This window comes from Triturus cristatus, chromosome 4_2 (genome assembly GCF_964204655.1).
Source record: "Triturus cristatus chromosome 4_2, aTriCri1.1, whole genome shotgun sequence".
Classification (NCBI taxonomy): Eukaryota; Metazoa; Chordata; class Amphibia; order Caudata; family Salamandridae; genus Triturus; species Triturus cristatus.
In genome coordinates, this window is record NC_140586.1 from 342,023,165 (window position 1) to 342,042,765 (window position 19,601).

Sequence of the window (19,601 nt, forward strand, 5' to 3'; positions counted from 1 at the left end):
AAGTAGGATTTGTTGCATGCCTGAGGACTGCTTCACTAGCCGACAGTACCTCCCTTAACAAAGCATTGCACAGTTTTGCTTTCTTATCACCAAAGAGTCAAGTGTTCCATGGAAAGGAACGATTTTGGCATTATCATTTGTGAAGGACACACATTCTCCCCATTTAATAACCCACTTTCTTTCAGCATGCTATTGGCTTCAAGACCTTTATTGACTAGGTCTTACTGTAACTGACAAGGTGCAACTAACTCCAAGATTTTCTGAATTAATCTAATCCATGTAGGCAAAGCAATTTTGGCAAATAAAGTGCATGGACCATTTCTGGGTCTGCACAAGGAAGCTGAAGCAGACCTGATTATTCTGTATGAAAGCACGCAACACCTAAAGTCATACTTGTTAGACCATTATTATGTAAAACATTACAACAGGTGTATTACAAATGGGGTCTCTAGTTTGCAGTAGTTTGTACCCTGTGTAAGTAGGGACCCACACTCTTGTCAGAGTAAGTGTAGTACACACTAAGTTTACCTGTGCTCACCCTCTGGTAGCTTTGCTCAGAGCAGTAAGGCTAAACTAAGATCAAATGGACAAAAATCCAGCATACACAAGTCAAGATATGAATTTTTAAAGATTAAATGCAGTTATAGCGCTTGAAAAAATAATAGCTCTGGTCAGGGCTATCTCGATTTGCATGACGGAGTCGGATAAAACAAGTTCAAGCCGACCGCAATGGTGCGTAGGTCAGCTACGGAGTCCTGCAGTCCGCAGTACGGTACCTTGGAGATTTTGAGACTCAAAGACGTAGCAAGGCGCCGGGAAGGTAAGAAGTCGCCGAGGCAGTTGCAGTGTTGGTTTCTTAATGCTATGAAGGTCGCTGGTGTGTTGGCACTCGGGACTGTGCATTTCACAATGGAGGTGAGACGTCGCTGAAGCAAGTGAGGTGTCAGTTTCTGGAGGCGGTGCAGAGTCATTGAGCCGGTGATGCCCGGGGATAACCGGGGATGATGAGGGGTGCAGGGGAGGTAATGCAGCGATTGCGGTGAGGCATTGGTTCCGAAATGGTGTGGTCTTGATGAAGCCTTGAGGGTCCGCCCATGAGGCGTTGACTTCGTGGCATCGATGTCCTATCACGGGGCCACAGGTATTGCCATAAAGTTGGAGTCTGGCATCATGGACTTCGGTGGCGCGATACTTGAGGCTCACACCATGGCATATCTTTGGAGGTGCTGCGGCAATGTCAGGCTTGCATTGTAAGTCACGGTCGTTGCATTGAGCGGACACCATAGCTTCGGTGCAGGTAGCGGTCTGGTTCTGGAATGGCGCTCGAAGTCGATGTGCTGATTTTCTTCTGTTTAGCACAGAAACTAACTTCCAGGGGCCCAGGAACTGGATTTGGCACCACTTGACAGAGTAGGGTTCTCAGCAGAGGAACCCACGTAGTGCAGGAGAGTCTTTGATAGCCCGGAGAATTCCAACAGGAGGCAAGCTCAACTTAAGCCATTGGAGGAGCTTTAGAAAGCAGGATTCAGAGAGCAAAGTCCAGTCCTCTCACTCCCAGGACAAAAGTAGCAGGCAGCTCTTCTTCCTGGCAGAAAGTTCTCAGTCCAGAAGTGTTCTGAGTTTATGGTGTCAAAGGTCCATTACTTATACCCATTTTAGCCTTTGAAGTAGGGAGACTTCAAAAAAAGGTCTTTGTAGTGCACAAGACCCTGTCCTTCCTGGCCCTAGCTCCAGACACACTACAGAGGTTTATGCAGCTCTTTGTGCGGGGACAGTCACAGCCCTATTCAGGTGCAAGTGTCCACTCTTCTCACCACTCTAGCTCAGGAAAACCCATCAGCGTGGTGATGGGCCATCAGGAAATGCGGGGCACACCCCAGCTCCCTATGAGTGTGACTGTCTAGAGTGAATTCACAAAGCACAGCTGTCATCCAACCCAGACATGAATTCTAGGGACTGGAAGAGTCACAGAATGGTTAAAGTACGAAAATGCCAACTTTCTAATAAGTGTCATTTACAGACCTGAAATTTAAAAACCAACTCCACTAAAAGATATGTTTATAAATAGTGAGTCCAGAGACACCAAACTTCAATGTTCCCTCTGCTCCTAATTGGAAGATACAATTATGAAATGTTACAAGGCAGCATCAATGCTAACCTATGGGAGAGATAGGCCTTGCTGTAATGAAAAACTAATTTAACAGTTTTCACATCCAGGACATGTAAAACTTAAAAGCACATGTCCTACCTTTAAAATAAACTGCATACGTGGATCCGGTGTATCAATTGGGCCGCATCAGCTTTTGTGCGCGCGAATGGCTGTAGATCCTCACTTTTCCCGATCTCTAGGGGGACCCGACAGGGGTGTCCCTTGTCACCACTCCTGTTTGCGATCTACATGGAGCCTTTTGCCCAGTGCATCCGGGCAGACCAACGCATTGTAGATATGAAGTTTGGGGCGGATATCCACAAAATAAGTCTACATGCCAACAATGTGATCTTATCCCTCATGCTTCCGCAGACTTCCCTACCGGCGCTGAGGGAAGAGTTCTCGGCTTTTGGCGAAGTGTCGGGGTTTAAAGTGAACCTGCACAAATCTATTATCCTGAATGTAGCCATCCCTCCTGAGGAAGTGACTGCTATGGAACAACAATTCCCGTTTCGTTGGACGCAGAGCGATATACAGTACTTGGGTCTACAGCTGGCCCCGACCCTTGCCTGTACAGTGAAGCTCAATTACTCGACAATGCTAGAACAGACGACCAAGGCCCTAGATGCCTGGTCAAGGCTGCGCCTCGCGTGGTTCGGACTCATAGCGGTGGTGAAAATGTTGATTCTCCCACGCATTCTTTATATATTTCAAATGATACCCATGGCGCCCCCGCCCCGAGCACTCAAACAATTGCAAGCCCTCATTAATAAGTTTGTGTGGGGGGAAGAGGCTGCACCTCTCCCTTGCACAGATGACGCGTCCGAAAACACAAGGTGGATTGGGCTTGCCTTTAATTGGTGGATACTATCAAGCCACATGCCTTCGATACTTAGTTGAATGGAACAGGCCGCTATCAGAGAAGCACTGGAACTTCATGGACCAGTCTGTGGCAGGCAAAAACATCTGGAGAGAACTATGGCTACCCCGTCAGCACCGGGCTTGGGGCCTGTATGCCTCGCCGGTCACGGTGCCAACACTTAAGGTTTGGGACATGGTGGCGATCCAAAGGGGCTGGACCTCTTTCCCCTCGCCGATGACCCCCATTGTGGATAACCTAGACTTCCCCCCGGGTCAGGACTCAAAGATATTCCAGCGCTGGCGAGAGCAGGGCTGCAAGTGCATAGGGTCCCTCTTTGATGCAGAGGGGTTGATCCCATTCCCGCAGCTGCGACAGGGTAATGATTTGCTCATCACTGATGCCTACTCCTATCGTCAACTAACACACTGGGTCACGGGGCCTGCCAACTATGCTCAAATGTCGTGATTGCTTACGTCATTTGAGAAATGGCTGCTGCGCAAGGAAGACGACCATCGCCTCATATCCGAGCTGTACAACATGCTTCTAACTGGGCCGAGTGGACATCGCGCAAAGCACAGGTTCGATGGGAAACAGAATTGGGTAGACCACTCTCTTCCAAGGAATGGGAACGTATCCTATATTGCACACACCACACCACACACAGTGTGGCGGGGGATAAATCCTCCTTCAAGATTTTCTCTTATTGGTACTATACACCTGCCCGAATACATAGCTGGGACAAGAGCAAGACAGACCAATGCTGGCGGGGGTGCGGAATGACCGGTACTCTCGCGCTTTTACTCTGGCATTGCCCGAAATTACGATACTGGGGTGAGGTTTTAGATAACATAGATGCAGCGTTTGACATATCACTGCCCCCCCCCCCAGAGTACACTCTCCTTGGCCTTTCACATTCTAAGGCCTTCCCCCTGACATCCCTTAGGGGTAGACAAATAGCACTAGCGCTGCTGGCAGCCAGGCAGGTTATCCTAGCACAATGGGGCACAGTGGCCGTACCAGAGCTACTGTCCTGGTTGCACCATTTATGGTGCGTTTGTCTCTGGGAGCAGAGGGGAGAGGGGAGAGGGAGAGACTTCGCTACTCTGTGGGGTCCCTTTGTGAGTCTATTTTCACGAGACATGAGGGAAGTTACGTGCCCCAGATATCTGCAGGTCCTACGCCTACTACCACTGGAGAAACCATCCGCAGACGCTCCCCCAGTGGAGTGAATGGGGGCTCATCCCAAGTTTGCTGTTGATGCTTAACTCACCTATAGGGGCATTAACTGGTGCGGAGGGTGGGGAGGTGGGGGGGATGTTGGGAAGGGTTTGTCTTCTCCTTAGTTCCTGATTGTTATACTTTACTGTAAATGTTCTTGTTTTACTCGTCAAAACTTGGAGGATGCTTATATGAGCCTGTTAGCTCTGGATGTGCGCGGCCGGCCTCCGGGTTGTGGATTAAACGCTGGGTATTTGTTCCTACTGCTCGCTCTGCCGGCCACCGGATGTAGGCAGAAAGCTGTGTTCCACAAATATTTAATCCTTCAATAAACAGATTGATTCCCTAAAATAAACTGCACCCTGTCCCTGGGGCTACCTATGGCCTACCTTAGGGGTGCCCTACATGTAGTAAAATGTCCAATTTGTGCCTTGCAAGTAGGTGAATTTGCCAGGTAGACATGGCAGTGTAAAACTGCACATACAGGCTCTGCAGTAGCAGGCCTGAGAGAGTTTTGAAGGACTACTCATTTGGGTGGCACAATCAGTGCTGCAGGCCCACTAATATTATTTGATTTATAGGCCCCAGGTACCTGTAGTGCACTATACTAGAGACTTATTAGTAAATTAAATGTGCCAATCATGGAGAAACCAAGTGTTATTACCTTTTAGATACAGAGCACATGCGCTTTTGCACTTGTCCGCAGTGGTAAAGTGCCCAGAGTTCTACCACCAGCAAAAGCGAAGTTCCACACACAGTCAAAAACAAGAGGTCAGAAGCAAAAAGACAGGGAAAACCACATCAAAAGCTGCTAGGTCTAACAGGGTGTTTATGGTACAGTGCTTTATGGGTGGGCATTGATTCAGGATGTACCTGTATGTCAGGAACATTTGTTGGCACAATCCTGAAACATGATGCTTAAAAAGGCTAAGTTCTGACACTCTCTTAGCTAAGGAAGATGAAATCAGTGTGGTGGGCCTGATCTCAGACAAGAGTCAGAGCTCATCTACAAAGCTGCTGGCCACCACAACACAATATGCAGAGAACAGCAACTTGAAGCCTGATGAGGTGAGCCATAAGCCTAAATCAAGATGGAAGTAGGTCCTACAGGTTCAGAAACAAGAGTATATTAACTGGCTTACCATGTTCCATGTGATGTATGGTGGAAGCATACGCCATTAAAAAACAGTGCACTGAGGTAGGCCCTACAATTATGTTGCTATGACATGAGAGTGCACCAAACTTGTAGAAGTGTAGTGAAATTAAATGAGTGGCTATTTACACAGAAAATCAAATATTCCATTCTGCTGTGATTTCTCAGTTATAATCGGTTTTAAATGAATATGAGAAACGTTACCTGTAACAAAAGAGGTCTCTTGGAATTGTGGTATCTCATTTTCAGGGAGATAAATTCTGGTCAGTTGAAGGCTGTGAATGTGACTTTCAGGGAGGTTTGCAGACAGCTCAATCTCAGAAGATGAAGTGAGCACAAAGGACACAGACCATGCCCCGAATCCAAGAGTAGTGATGCCATTCTTGGAAGACTTCTTATAGATTTTCTCACCCGCTTTCTTCTCTACTCTCACCTGGCCCCCTGCATTGGTGAGTTTTCCTGCATGGATGGCGGCCCGGCAGATAGAAGACATCTAAGAGGAGAGGAGACAAAGTTGGTGAAATAGCCACTTGCCATGTGGATGTTGTCTTCTTTCTGTCTCAGTTTGAATGATGAAGTATTGTCTGGAAAAGGATCTTACTTCTGTGTAGATATCAGTTCCCCAAACTTTCCATTCCTGTTCCTGGCATCCTTCAGGGCAGATAACTCTACAATGGGAAAACAGAAAGTATGCACTCAGTTTTTCTAAGAACAGCTCAAATCTTGTCTGTCCTACCATTTAACCAATGAACACAATCCAAACGTTGAGGATCTTTTGACTCTAGTGTGAGTGATCCAATCTTTGATGATATTTTTACTCTCATATGAGTGCACCACACTTTGAGGATATTTTGACACTGATGTGAGTGATCCACACTTTATGGATATGTTGACGCTCATGTGAATGGCCCATAATTTGAGGAGATTTTGACGCTCATGTTAGTGGTGCACATAGTGAGGAGATTTTGACATTCACATGAGGCTCATCTTGAAAAATGCTCTCTTTCCCTTTGGGCTCAGTGGGGATCTTTAAATTGGAATGAGGTGTCCTTAGGCACCAAAAGAATTCCTGATGTGGAATTGTGTGTCTTTTAGTTTAAAGTGGCCACCCACTGTAGAGAAAAGAAGCAGTTCTCTTTACTGCGTCCTTGTAGGAAATTGTTTCGTTAGTTTGTTGATATGGATAAAATTGATGCCAATGCTTCTAATGATACACTCACATAAATGAATGAAATTGCATCACTATTATCAAATTCACCCGTTTTGAACTCCCCAGCAATCCCTCAGTAATACGTGATCAGGCAGGCTCTGCAACCTAGGTCCACGATAACGAATTGGCAGGTCACAGGTAGGGTGGCAGACAAACGTGCAAACAAGAAACTCAGGTTCATCCCCCAAAGACTGCAACAACACCACAATGGTTCAGGGAAATTGGCCCCAGAAAAGCACACATGGCCAGAGGGGTGGTCACATCAAAAAAACACCATACAGTCAGATACCACATGAAGTTAGGAGCACACAGCCAATCAGGACACAGCACACACACACTATAAGCAGTGATCACACGCCACTCATGCCGGACATCTGGACATACTATGAACTGGCACACATTGTGTTCGCGCAAGGTCGAGGCCCACCTGCAGCTGTTATCTATTATTTATGACTCCAAAGACATGGTCCACATTGTTTAACAAACAAGTATTGCCATGTGCACTTGTATCATACCCAAAACTGTATAAAAACTCGCTCAGATTGATTGTACTTCGAGACAGTCCTTAGACCTGTTTCTATGGGCTGTGCTCCCAGCCGAACTGTTTAATTAAACCAACTGTTCCTGTTTTGCTAAACGTTTCTTGACTTTTGTTTGTTCAAGGTAAATTCATATTCGAGCAACAGGTTGATTGAGGTGTGACCTCTAGTAGTAACCACAATCCTTCTCAGGGTGAGGCACAAGCCAACCCTAAATTAATCTGTGGTCAAGCCTGTAGCAGAGTGGCACAGAGCAGTCAGGCTTATCTTAGAGGCAATATGTAAAGTATTTGTACAACACTTATAAGATGAAAAACACAACATACAGGAAAGTGGAGTATTATGTAGTGAGGCTGGTTAAGCATCACTATGTAATACTCTCACAAGCCCCAAAACTGGATCCTTTGGATTAATGCTAATAAATCCCTAGCTCAGTCCTGGTAGTATGGCACAGAGCAGTCATGCTTTTCTAAAGGAACACGTGTTAAGCTTTTCAGAGTACCAACATGGATAACAAGTAATTGACACGACTCAAAAGAAATCCTACACTAATTTATAAAATAAAGCAGATTTGTATATAAATTTAGACACCAGAATGAACACAATTGGATAACCATAACCAGAGTTATGGATTTTAGAAGAAAAAATAAACCAATGCAATTCACTATAACAAAACTTGAAAGTCAATAAAGAAAAGTACTAGTGACAATCAGTCACTTGCAGGACAAGTCCAGTAGGAAAAACTGCAGGGGATAAGCTGTTGTGGGTCACAGGAACAGGCCACGCCAGTAAGTCAAATTGTACATGGTTCATAGGGCCAAGGTGCAGATTGGTGCTGGCTGACCCTGGTGATGAAGCGGGTTTGGCGTGGGTGCTGGTTTTACCGCTTAGACAGTGCTGGTGAGCAAATGGATGCAAAAACCCGACTACGGGCCACTGAGGTGATGAGTTGAAGATGCTACAAATTTTCCTTGATATGCAGCGTCAAACAAAATAGTGGTAACTGGACTGTCAACCAACAAACCTTGGCAGTAGCAAGCTCAGCTTGAAGGTACTTTGATGTCCGAGAATCCAGGGGAAAGCGATAGCCACCTGAAACTTGCTGGAGATCAGAATTAAGTTTCCCACAATGCAATGGACCATTTTAATTTTGGGCGATCCCACGGTGTGCCCAATGGCCCGTGATTATTTGGTTCCAGAAGCGTTCAGTGTCAGCAGGCTGCAGGGACTAGTGCCACTAGTCAAAGGAAATTCTGGAGTTGCCTTTGGCTCTCAGAGAAGTTTCTCATGCTTCTGCATCCGTTCTCTAGTCCGGGACAAGTCGCAGTCATGCAGTTGCAGGGTGGTTGCCACAGGTGCACAGTATTGCTCCTTCACTTTGTGCAGGTCCTGAATTCACAGACGTGGGTCTCTTCTTTGTCCTTCACTGCAAGTTGAATCAGTTCTCTGGTCAGTTTCTGGTGCCATGGGTGCCCCTTAAATCCTTTAGGGATGCAGGTTCAAATAGGAAATGGGAACTAGTCCCAGCAGTAAATCTGTCCCTGAGGTGACCACATCCGGGGAAATGTGTGTGGCCTTCTCTACCCAGAATCCTCTATTCTACAACTTTTAAAAATGGCAGAAACTCTCCTTGGTTTGACAGACCAGGTAGCCCATCCTAGGGGTTTGGCTAGCCTTCTGGGGGTGTACACATCCTGACGTCATACTTTTCTCACCTGCCTGGATGCAAATGTGTCTGGAGGATGGCTGTTTCCTTCTTTGGGAGGCTGCCTGGATGCGATGTAAGTTTTGAAGCTCACCGCCTTGATGTGCCACTTCACTAGCCATCCTGTCAAGGAGAGTGGAGTCACCTCCTTCCCATCCAGGCCTTTGTTTCTGACTCCTGAGAGTGTTCACACTCTTTGGCGGGGGGTCAGATTCCTGTCGTGGCTGTCAGCCAGGGCACAGGAAATGTTGGGGCAACGAGGTGGGCAACCTCTAAGGTAGTCACCTGGGTGCATGCCACATTAAATCCAATTTTTGAATAAGGATGAGTTTAATGATAACAAACAAGTTCAGTGGGACGATAATGGAACTGGGAACCGCGGGGTGCCCAGGTTCTAGTGCATGTTACCCAATGGCCCCCTGAACACTTAATGGAAAGAGACTACTACAAGGACATATAAGCTTGCATTTATATTCCCACTCCCTTAATATAATCACCCTGCCTCAGGGGCTAAAGAGTCCTACCTTAGGGGTGACTGAAATATATTAAAAATAGTGCTATGGCCTTGCAATACATGGTGAGGGCAAAGTCAAGTTGGAGCAGTTTGCACTGTTCCTGCAGTCTGCAAGGGCAGGCCTGCTGTCATCTGCTTCCTTGGGTCACTCAGAGTGGCCCAATCAGTGCTCTAGGACCTGATGACTCCTTTTAAATCCCATGCCTTGGGTACCACTGGTACTACTTATCAGGGACTTATAATGGGGTTAAAGTCCTTGCTAATTGGGGTTACCAATTCACATACATCAGTTTTCGGGAGAGGACAATGGCACTTGCCTGGTTAGCAGGCCCTAATGCAGTTACAGAGTCATAACCATCAGCACTGGTGAAAAAACGTGTGGGGGTGTCCATACCAAAAAGGGCACTTTCCTACACCACGTAAAAATGATTCCACACCAAAACAAAACATAGAACTTTTTTAAATAGATAAATTAAGACCAAAATGACAAAACGCCAAACAGTAGGACAGCAGATATGCAATTTTAAAGGTTTTTAATAAAAAATATCCCCAACTGTGGATTTCTAGTAGCGCCAGATTGGTATAAAGTCACACAAGTCTAGGCAGACATTGACATAGCACAGGCCAGCTACAGGAAGCGGTTAGGCCTGTTGAACTGTTTACTTTAAATTCACTTTTGCGGATTCTAGCATGGATCCGTGTTGAAGATGTGTCATGCAGCTGAAGCGATGCATTGTTTCTGAAATGCGATGAGGCTGCGATGCAAGAGCCTGCATCGTCATCGAGGATCCTGTTGACAGGGCTTGGAATATGAAGTCCGGCATTGATGATGCGGTCCACAGTCGGGCGATACATCTGTTCTGAGAAGTTGTGAGCCTTCGATGCAGAGTCCGGTCTCATAGTTGAGGCTGCCATCGAAAAATGAAACAAGCAGTGCACCCAGAGTGCATTGCACAACAGGAGTTCTGAAGGTGCTGTGGGCTGCAGTGGCAATGCAAGTCTTTGCGACGGGTCCAAACCACGCAGCAGCAAAGATGTGTCAGGTCTGCTTAGGGTTGTGCTGTGAAGCAGAGGAGTTGTGTCAGTTCTGCTAGATCCACAGAGGCTGGCAGAGCCAGCCAACTTGCCCTTGGAGTCACTCTGGTTTCTGGATTCAAGAGATGCAGGTCCAGTCCTTTTCACTCAGGCAAGTGAGCATAGGAGAGCAGGTCAGCACAGCAGGGCACAGCAGGGCAGCAGTCTTTTAGGGCAGCAGTTCAGCAGAGTGGTAGTCCTTTCAGCATTACAGCAGTCCTTCTTCCTTGCAGAGTATCCAAAGGTCCAAAAGTTTACTCAGGTGGTGGTATCTGAGGTCCAATATTTAAACCCAATTGCACCTTTGAAGTGGGGAGAAGCTTCTAGAGACATGCCTGCGAAGTGCACAGGTGCCCTGCCTTTCTAGCCCTGGTCCAGACTAACTACAGGGGGTATGCAGCCCTTTGTGTGGAAACAGGACAAACCTATTCAAGTGTAAGTGGGGCGGGGCCCAGCTCTTCCCCCATCCTGCCAGGGATGGCCCATCCAGTCACCATTAAGTTCCCTATTGTGTGTGGCTGTCTAGGAGCAATACACAAAGCCCAACTGTCACCTACAACCAGTAATGTGACCCCAGAGACAGGCTGCAGGCACCAACTGGGTAAAGCAAAAAAATGCCAACTTTCAAAAAGTTTAAACATACAATCTGCCAATACTGACTTCGAAACTACAAACTTACATCTTCTTCTTTTTTTCTATATAACATTTATACAAAATACTCATTTACACATAACACAAAATGTAAACATCTCAATGGACAGGAGATTTCCGGTCATAATCTTCAATTGTCGAAGCCAGCTAGATTGGGATTCATTGAAGTTTAAAGAAGAAGTAGAGTTGGTTTGAGTTCATATGGTTTGCCAAGGGGTGCATCAAATCGGTGCTCCTCATATCGAATAGATATGTGCTAACGTCAGTTCTGAGTCCTGTTGAGAACCTTTAAGTTTGAAGGGTCGAAATAAATACATTGACATTTTCTCAGCCGAAAGTGCAGGACACTAATGAGCCCAAGGCTGAGAAAGCCCAGTAAAGAGGAATTTATTTAACAGTAGTAGTGGAAGCAAAATAACATTTCCTCTTGGGCAATTACATTCAGAACTGTTTGATTTGTGTTTCATGTGGATTTGAAATGACTTGTCTTTGTAATTCTTTTTAGTTTTGTGTAGGGTGGGTGACAATTTATTGCACTGAACAGTAATGAGATGTTTAATTGATATGTTATGTGTATTTCAATGTGTTATGTATAATTGAGTATGTTGCTATAAATGGAATAAAGAAAAAAAGAAGAAGAAATTAAAAGGTGATCACTGGTATTAAATATAGTGATAATGAACAAAAATGAAAGTTTGTAGTTTCTAAGTCAGTATTGGCAGATTGTATGTTTGTTTGAAGTTTTAGTGGCCAAGCCTTGCTAACTGTTTAAGGGCCTATTCCCCAGTATAGGTATTGAACTTTCTAAAAATGCCATTTTCAGAACTGTAATTAAAAATCTGATTTCACCATGGGTTAGGATTTTTCATTTTGATTCCAGAGACACAAACCATGAACGGGTTACCTGTTTCAATGTAAATACCTTGCACATTTCCCTCTGGGCTGTCCTGATTAAGAAGAAGTAGAAATGTTATGTGCGGTTCCTATATACTTGTCATAATAAACCCTCTTTAATGGTAAAGTTGGATTTATTATTAGAACTTTAAAAATGTCACTTTTGGAAAGTTGGCATTTTTCTGCTCTTAAGCTTTGTGTGCCTGCTGCCTGTCTCCTATAACCATCTGGGTTGGGCAACAGCTGGGCCTTCTGCATTCCCTATAGACAGTCTCACACATAGGTAGCTTAGGTGTGACTGATACGCCATTCACATCCTGATAGTTCATCCTGGACAGGATGGGAGGGAGGAGCTGACACTTAACCCTGAATGGGCTGTGTTCTGCTCACACATAAAGGTCTGCTTAATCCCCTGGAGGGTGTCTGGAGCCAGGGAGGGAAGGGAGGACCTCTGTGCACTTCAAGGCCGTTCTTTGAAGTCTCCTCTACAGCAAAGGCACCACTGGGTATAGAAACTAGACTTCTGATGCTACCAACTCAGCACACTTCTGACCTGTGAATACTCTGTCAGGAAGAAGGACTTCTGTGCGGCTAAAGGACTGCCACTCTGCTGGGCATACTGCACTGGACAACTGCTTTTCTGCTGTGCTGACCTGCCTGCTACCCTCTCTGCCTGGGTGAGAAGGATTGGACCTACACCACTCAAACTCAGATTTACTCCAATGGCTTGTCTGCTTGCCTAATGTTCTGAAGTTTCAGGTACATCAAAGACTTCCAGTAACCCTGAAACAGCAACTGGACTCAGCCATCTGTGAGTCCTATCCTGCCAAGTGGTGCCAGACTGGTCCTTGGCCCTAAGAAGTGGGTTTTTCTGTGCCAAACCAGCAAACTCCACGCATCGTCGCAGTTGAACTTATAGGAACCAACGCATCTCTTTTGATGCCGACGCATTGTTCCTCGAGGACATTGAATCGCTGGTTGTGCAGCTTGACTTCGACACATCACCTTCATCGTAGAGTTTTTGTCGATGACGCCTCTCCGAATGCGCGGATTGAAACCGACACATGACCTAAATTCGAAGGGGTGAACGCAGATGCTTCGCATCCCTGCTCCACCGATCAGGTCTTCAACATCGACGAATCCTCCATCCAAGGTACTTTTTCAGAAGGACAAGGTTGATCCATGTACTCAACCTGTGCTCCATTGCAGTTAGCCTTAACTATCAGATTTGACCCAGTCCAGCGCGACCAGTACTATATTTCACGATATTCTTTCAAAATTCATAACTCTGGTTCTAATTATTGGATTTTTGTCATTTTGGTCTTGTTTATTTCATTAAATTAAACTCTATTTTATTAAATATTTTTTGTGGTGTTTTTACTGTTTTACTGTTTTAAGTGTTGCACAAATACTTCACACATTGCCTCCCAAGTTAAGCCTGCCTGCTCTGTGCAAACGCTACCAGAGGGTGAGCACAGGTTAATTTATGGTGTGTAACTGACTTACCATAACTAGGATTGTGGTTCCTAATTGGACAGGGTGCGTGCCTCTGCCAACCAGAGTCCCAATTTTTAACTAACTGTCTATCGGAAATATTACAAAATTATAAAAAGTATATATCATGATTAGCTTGCAATCAGATATACAACCACAGCCAGTCACAAAATTGTATATGTAACACAGTTGCATGACAAATAATTCTTTATAAAAACAGTTCATTCGGAGAATTGGGAAGACAGAAGCACTGTGTTCTTTTTTGTAGTCCATTGTGTCCTAATATGTCTGACTTAGTTACATATCTCTCTCCACTTGAGGATGTAAATGCCCTTGCTGGAGGAAATTATAGAGTGATGTAGGAAATGATTGAAAGTTTGGAGGGCCCAGGGTCATTTCTCCGCTTCTGCCTTCCTTGTCTGTTGTCTGTCAGATTATTGTGTCTTTAATATCTAACATATTGTCTCATTAAATGTGGATTTTCTGCTATACGCTCCAAAGAGATGATACTTTTGCAAGCAACATTTAGGGCACGATATTTATGATATAATATTTTGGCAATATATATTGTGATACCACACCTCCTTATCTCTTGTTTTCTCTCTCATCGTCCCACAACCTCACTCTTTTACTCTCAAGCTCCCTTTTCTGTTCACTCATCAACCTGGCCCCCTAGAAGTACCTTCTCTGTAAAAGAAGTGATACACCAGGCCCCATCTTCCTCTCTGTCTGAACACAGGTCTTCGTAGCCTGACTCAAAACAACCCTTGCTCGTGGCAAGATGAGAGCCTCACTAAGTCTCTGCACAGGCAGGGATACGACTGCCATGGGACTCATATATCCTCCCCTCCTCAGCCCTTTCCTCCTGCCATGGAGTGAGAAACATACAACCTTGCTTCTTCCAAAGGTATTCAAAGATTTCTCGCCAATAAATGAAGGCAATCTACACTATGTATGAAAACCGTATACATTATTTTGCAGCCCTCAAAATGCATGAGTCAACAGAAAGCCATCCTTAACACAGCACACAGCTTGTGCGTTATAGGGTTACACATGACAGGCCCTTCCACTTAGCTGATGGCCTTGGGTGTCTTTGACTGGGGAGGCTGCAGCTGGTGAACACAGCCTGTGAGGCGACCCCAAATGAAGCTTGAGACGTAGGGGACAATTTCCTTTTCCTGCATTGATTGCTTTCTGGGAAGACCTCACAGTTTGAGACACCACTTCTGGGCTGCTGGGCCAGGCGTCAGCTGAGCTGACCCACCTGCTGTTGCAAAACTGTGTCTATCGCAGGAGGTAGTCTTGCACTCAGCCTGGGAGAGCAAAGCACTCTTGAGGAGTGGAGATCAGTATAGTTAGTCAGGAGATTAGGGTGCAGTTGTAGATTCCCACTTTGTCTCGAACTGCAAAAGTACTTGCACCAGCTCTCTCTGCGGCTATGCTGATGTCCACAAATTGAATGCATCCATATTTCCCCCTATTATATATAGAGGGACATACAACATCTATTAGCAACGTGTTGTGCAGGGGAGAGTGTGATGAGCGGTGTGGGAGGGCGATGTGAAAACATCGACCATGAGAAGGACAGCTGATTACAAGACACAAGTAGATTCATGACATGGACCCAGCCCTGCTGTCAGGTGTCTCTCTGACCCATATCTACAACCCTTTATGGCTGTCCACTAATGTACTGAAGCAGGACCCTGGTATATTAATACAAATAGCTGATTCCCTTTATGCTCCAGATTAGGCTCTCTCTGAAATGTATTCAAAGGGTCGAAAACGAAAGTGTCCTGACGAAGCCCCCGCTTCACTCGCTCCACAATCAGGGCCGGCTTTAGTGCTGGTGGCGCCCGGTGCGTCAACCATTGTTGGTGCCCCAGTACCCCATCACCGCTTCTTCGTATTCTCTCACTACCACCGGGTAGAAGTGTCCATCATAAGCTATCGCTAAACACAGCGCCCCCTGAGGTCGGCGCCCCGTCCACAGGTCAGCGCCCAGTGCGGCCGCACCAGTCGCACTGCCCTAAAGCCGCCCTGTCCACAATTGTGCTGACAAGATCAAAACATCGGAGACTGTTGCTTCAGACTGAACATGTTATGTGAATAATATTTAAGCTGAGAAGAAATATTCAAGTCAATATGAAATTAACAGTTGTTTCAAGTGAAACGTGTACATAGTAATGCTTGTACATGTGCTCACTTGACTTGCTTTCTTGTCAGTCATAACCCATATCACTCACCCAAGCAGTATGGCACACATTGTCTCATTGCATTGCGCTCCCTTAATAAGCATGTTGTTGGCATGTAGCATTCACCTTTGTTTAATGAACATGATATTAATTTAGCTTTCGTTTCTAAATGATACTTTACCTGACATTTTTTGTGGGCACGGAAAACACATTACACTAATACGTCAGCTGAAAATTATTGATTGAATGTTTTGATAATAAGTAAATGTATATCAGACATGGACACTGAGCCCTAAAAGTTCAGTTTAAAGTGCTCCTAAATAACTCCAAAGAGACCCCTTTTCTCATTCTTTCAATTGTAGCCCAAGTTCGCAGGAAGTCTCTATCCTCTCGTTAGTATGGCCTGAAAAAGGCTCAGTTGTGCACAAAGTACCACAAAGGGTTACATCAAAGGATTTGCACTAGTTTGTGGGGACTGAGTTAGTGTTTATTTTGCTGACAACAAAGCTCAAAATTCAAACATGCAATTACTGCATTGTGTTTACGAGATCAGTGGGCCCGATTCACAGAACTAACTTAAGACAAAATCCTAAACTTACTACCATTTTGTTATTCACAGAAGGCACTTACTCATTTTGGTATTCACAGAAGGCACTTACTCATTTCGGTATTCACAGAAGTTAGAAGTCCTAACTTTAGGACTCCTAAATTCCTTCTGTGAATGCCGAAAGTCTTAAAATTAGGATTTTTCTCAGTTCAGTAGTAGTATAGTTAGGACTCCTAACTTTAGGACTCCTAAATGCCTTCTGTGAATACCGAAAGTCTTAAAATTAGGATTTTTCTCAGTTAAGTAGTAGTAAAGTTAGGACTCCTAACTTTAGGACTCCTAAATGCCTTCTATGAACACCGAAAGCCTTAAAATTAGGATTTTTCTCAGTTTAGTAGTAGTATAGTTAGGACTTCTAACTTTAGGACTCCTAAATGCCTTCTGTGAACACCGAAAGTCTTAAAATTAGGATTTTTCTCAATTTAGTAGTAGTAAAGTTAGGACTCCTAACTTTAGGACTCCTAAATGCCTTCTGTGAACACCGAAAGCCTTAAAATTAGGATTTTTCACAGTTTAGTAGTAGTAAAGTTAGGAGTCCTAACTTTAGGACTCCTAAACTGAGAAAAATCCAAATTTTAAGACTTTCAGTATTCACAGAAGGCATTTAGAAGTCCTAAAGTTAGGACTCCTAAATTCTGTGAATACAGAAGTGAGTAAGTGTCTTCTGTGAATACCAAAATGAGTAAGTGCCTTCTGTGAATAAGAAAATGGTAGTAAGTTTAGGATTTTGTCTTAAGTTAGTTCTGTGAATCGGGCCCTTTGTTTCTAAGATCGCTAAAAGACTTTACAACTGCAACTGGCTTAGAGTGCTGATGGGTAAATGAGATCTCTGTGGAACTAGTAAACAAAAAAAAGCATGCCTCTTCAGTTCTTCTGACTTACTCAACCTCAATGAAATTAACCAAATTGAGTAAAACTGGAAAATTCTAGCAATTACCACCCTCACACTTACAATCTCACCCCAAGCCAAGAAGCAACAGCTGTGCATGCATGAAAAGAGCAACTCTCCACTATTTACACTTCGAAAAGTATTTGCATGGCAGGCGAAAGTAGTAGAAATTGTAGCCTCAATATAATCTTAAATGATTTTTCTAAAGTGAGTGACCCTTGTAAACTCAGAGAGGCACTAAGTTTATTTTTTCTTTAAAATTCCAACATGTACATCGAAACATTTGCCATTACCCCACTGTGTAGATAAAAATGTGTAAAAATATTGTTAAATTGTTGCTGTAAGCATTGCATACATGTTTACGCACCAACATCTAAACCCAAGGATAATAGCCCTGTGGAAACTTTAATATAGCCTTACAGCCTGCCGTAGCGGGCTATACCGGCTATTAAAGGCTCCCTGCACGTTCGGCGAGGGACTTTAACAAAGCAGCGGGACTTTAATAGCCGGTATAGCCCTGATAGGAAGGGCTATAAGGCTATTAGAACATTCTGCCACTAGAGGGCAGAATGTTCTAACAAATTAAACAAAGCCTTCAGGGAGCGCGAGGGGATTGAAATCCCCTCAGGCTCCCTGAAGCCTTTGTTCACAGCCAGAGCTGTGAACAAAGACACATTGGATGTTGGAGCTCCGGGCTTATACCAGCCATTATAAGCCCGGAGCGCTCCATTGTTTTCAATAGAGCTCCCAACATTCCAATGTTCTAATACCTCATGCAACATTTTGCTAGATTTAGGGCCTGATATAGCAATTGGCCAACAGGGTACTACTCTGTCACAAAAGTGTCCACCAAACCCTCAGTCTGCCTACTCTATTCTTATTGAGCCGACCATCAGTTTTCAAGGGGGTACTACCACTGGATCTGCTGTTGGACGTTTACTCCAGCCTGAGTAAGGACATCAGACTGTAACCCCTGGCTAAAGCGAACAGCACTAACATCCATCCTCAATGCATCCATTGACTCAGTCACATTCCCAGACACCTGTAAACACACCATCATCGTGCCCCTGCTCAAGATACCATCCGCTGACCCATCCACGGTCTCCAACTACAACTAGGCCAGGGTGTAATTTTAATAACGCTGGAGTATTCTGAGTAATTTCAGTAATTCCGTGTTAATCTTTAATGCGGGATTATCGATAATGACGCGATTACGCCTGCTCACGTAATCAAGAGTAATTTTTTAGGAAAACTGTCCTACTGTGGGAGCACATTTAGGGCTCCTAGAGGTTGCTTGCGCTCTTTATCTGTGGTTCTGCTGCAATTAATGCTATTTTTTACCTCAAAATGCATCTACACGCCGTCTGGGATGCAAGGGTGCATTTTGCGCTAAGGAAAGATCGCTTGTGAGAAATCAGAACCTGTATGCAGTGTTCCCTCACTTTGTATCCCCATTTTTACCACTAGATGCTGGTTTTCCGACTCTGATCAGGCCCAGGGCAAGTGCTATGTGTAAAAAGGAACATGTAACAGGGTACACTAACAATTGGCAATCATAGACCCTACAAGTCCCAAGTAGATAATAGTGTCAAGGGGTGCTATCTACCTATAAGTCCCTAATATATAATAGGGAATGGACGTTTAGAGGTCCAGCAGATTTCCTGCACTTGCATATGTGTGATGCTGTGTGCCTACTGTCCTTTTAAAGGGGTGACTGGCATACATTAGAGTAGTGGTGAGGGCAAAGTCGAGTTTGAGCAGTTTGCACTGCTCCTGCAACCTGCAATGGCAGACCTGCAGTCATTCGTTTCTTTGGGTCACTCAGGGTGGCATAACAGTGCTGCGAGCACTGGAGACCTGTTTACGACCGGTACCATATCCCGGAGACTTATATGGGGGTAAAGTGCTTGTCAATTAGGATTGCCAATACCGGCATAACAGTGTTAGGGAAAGAGTACTGGCACTGGGGCCTCGGCAGCATGCCTCAGTGCACTAACAGAATCATAACAATCAGCATTCGAGCAAAATGTCGGGAAGGGGTGACCATCCAAAAAGGGCAGTTTCCTACAGCCACAATTTCTTCCACCAACCACACAGACACGTCCGCCCCCCCATGACTCCTACTCGCACACATCCCACGCATACAGAGAACCAGATCAGGAGAACAAGCATTCTCCTCCAGCTACTATTAATGTGGGGAGCATTCTTCTACTCAACATCAGATCCTCCTCCTCTCTTCTTCAATTCTGCAAGAAGCTGAAGATGTGGCTTTTCAAGTAACCAACCTACCATAGGCAGGGCGTCGTATACACAACTGCTCAGTACCAGAATACCCTAGCAAGTGATAGTGTACTTTACAAACACACATAACAGCTTGATGTCTCTATTTTCCTGTCCATCACCGCTAGGAAAACTTGACAGTGATGGACAAAAAAGAAAAAAATGAACCC

The 19,601-nt window shown here is 44.9% G+C and overlaps 1 protein-coding gene across 1 annotated transcript in view; it reads right to left on the reverse strand.

Moving 5' to 3' along the window:
* LOC146833841 (uncharacterized) overlaps positions 1 to 19,601 on the reverse strand; it is a 750,859-nt gene that overhangs the window by 652,577 nt on the left and 78,681 nt on the right. Inside the window, exons 7-8 of the mRNA XM_085599920.1 lie at positions 5,984 to 6,050; positions 5,587 to 5,875 (exon numbers count right to left, since the gene is read on the reverse strand). Coding sequence (XP_085456046.1) covers positions 5,587 to 5,875; positions 5,984 to 6,050 — 356 coding nt within the window. The remainder of the gene's footprint in view (positions 1 to 5,586; positions 5,876 to 5,983; positions 6,051 to 19,601) is intronic.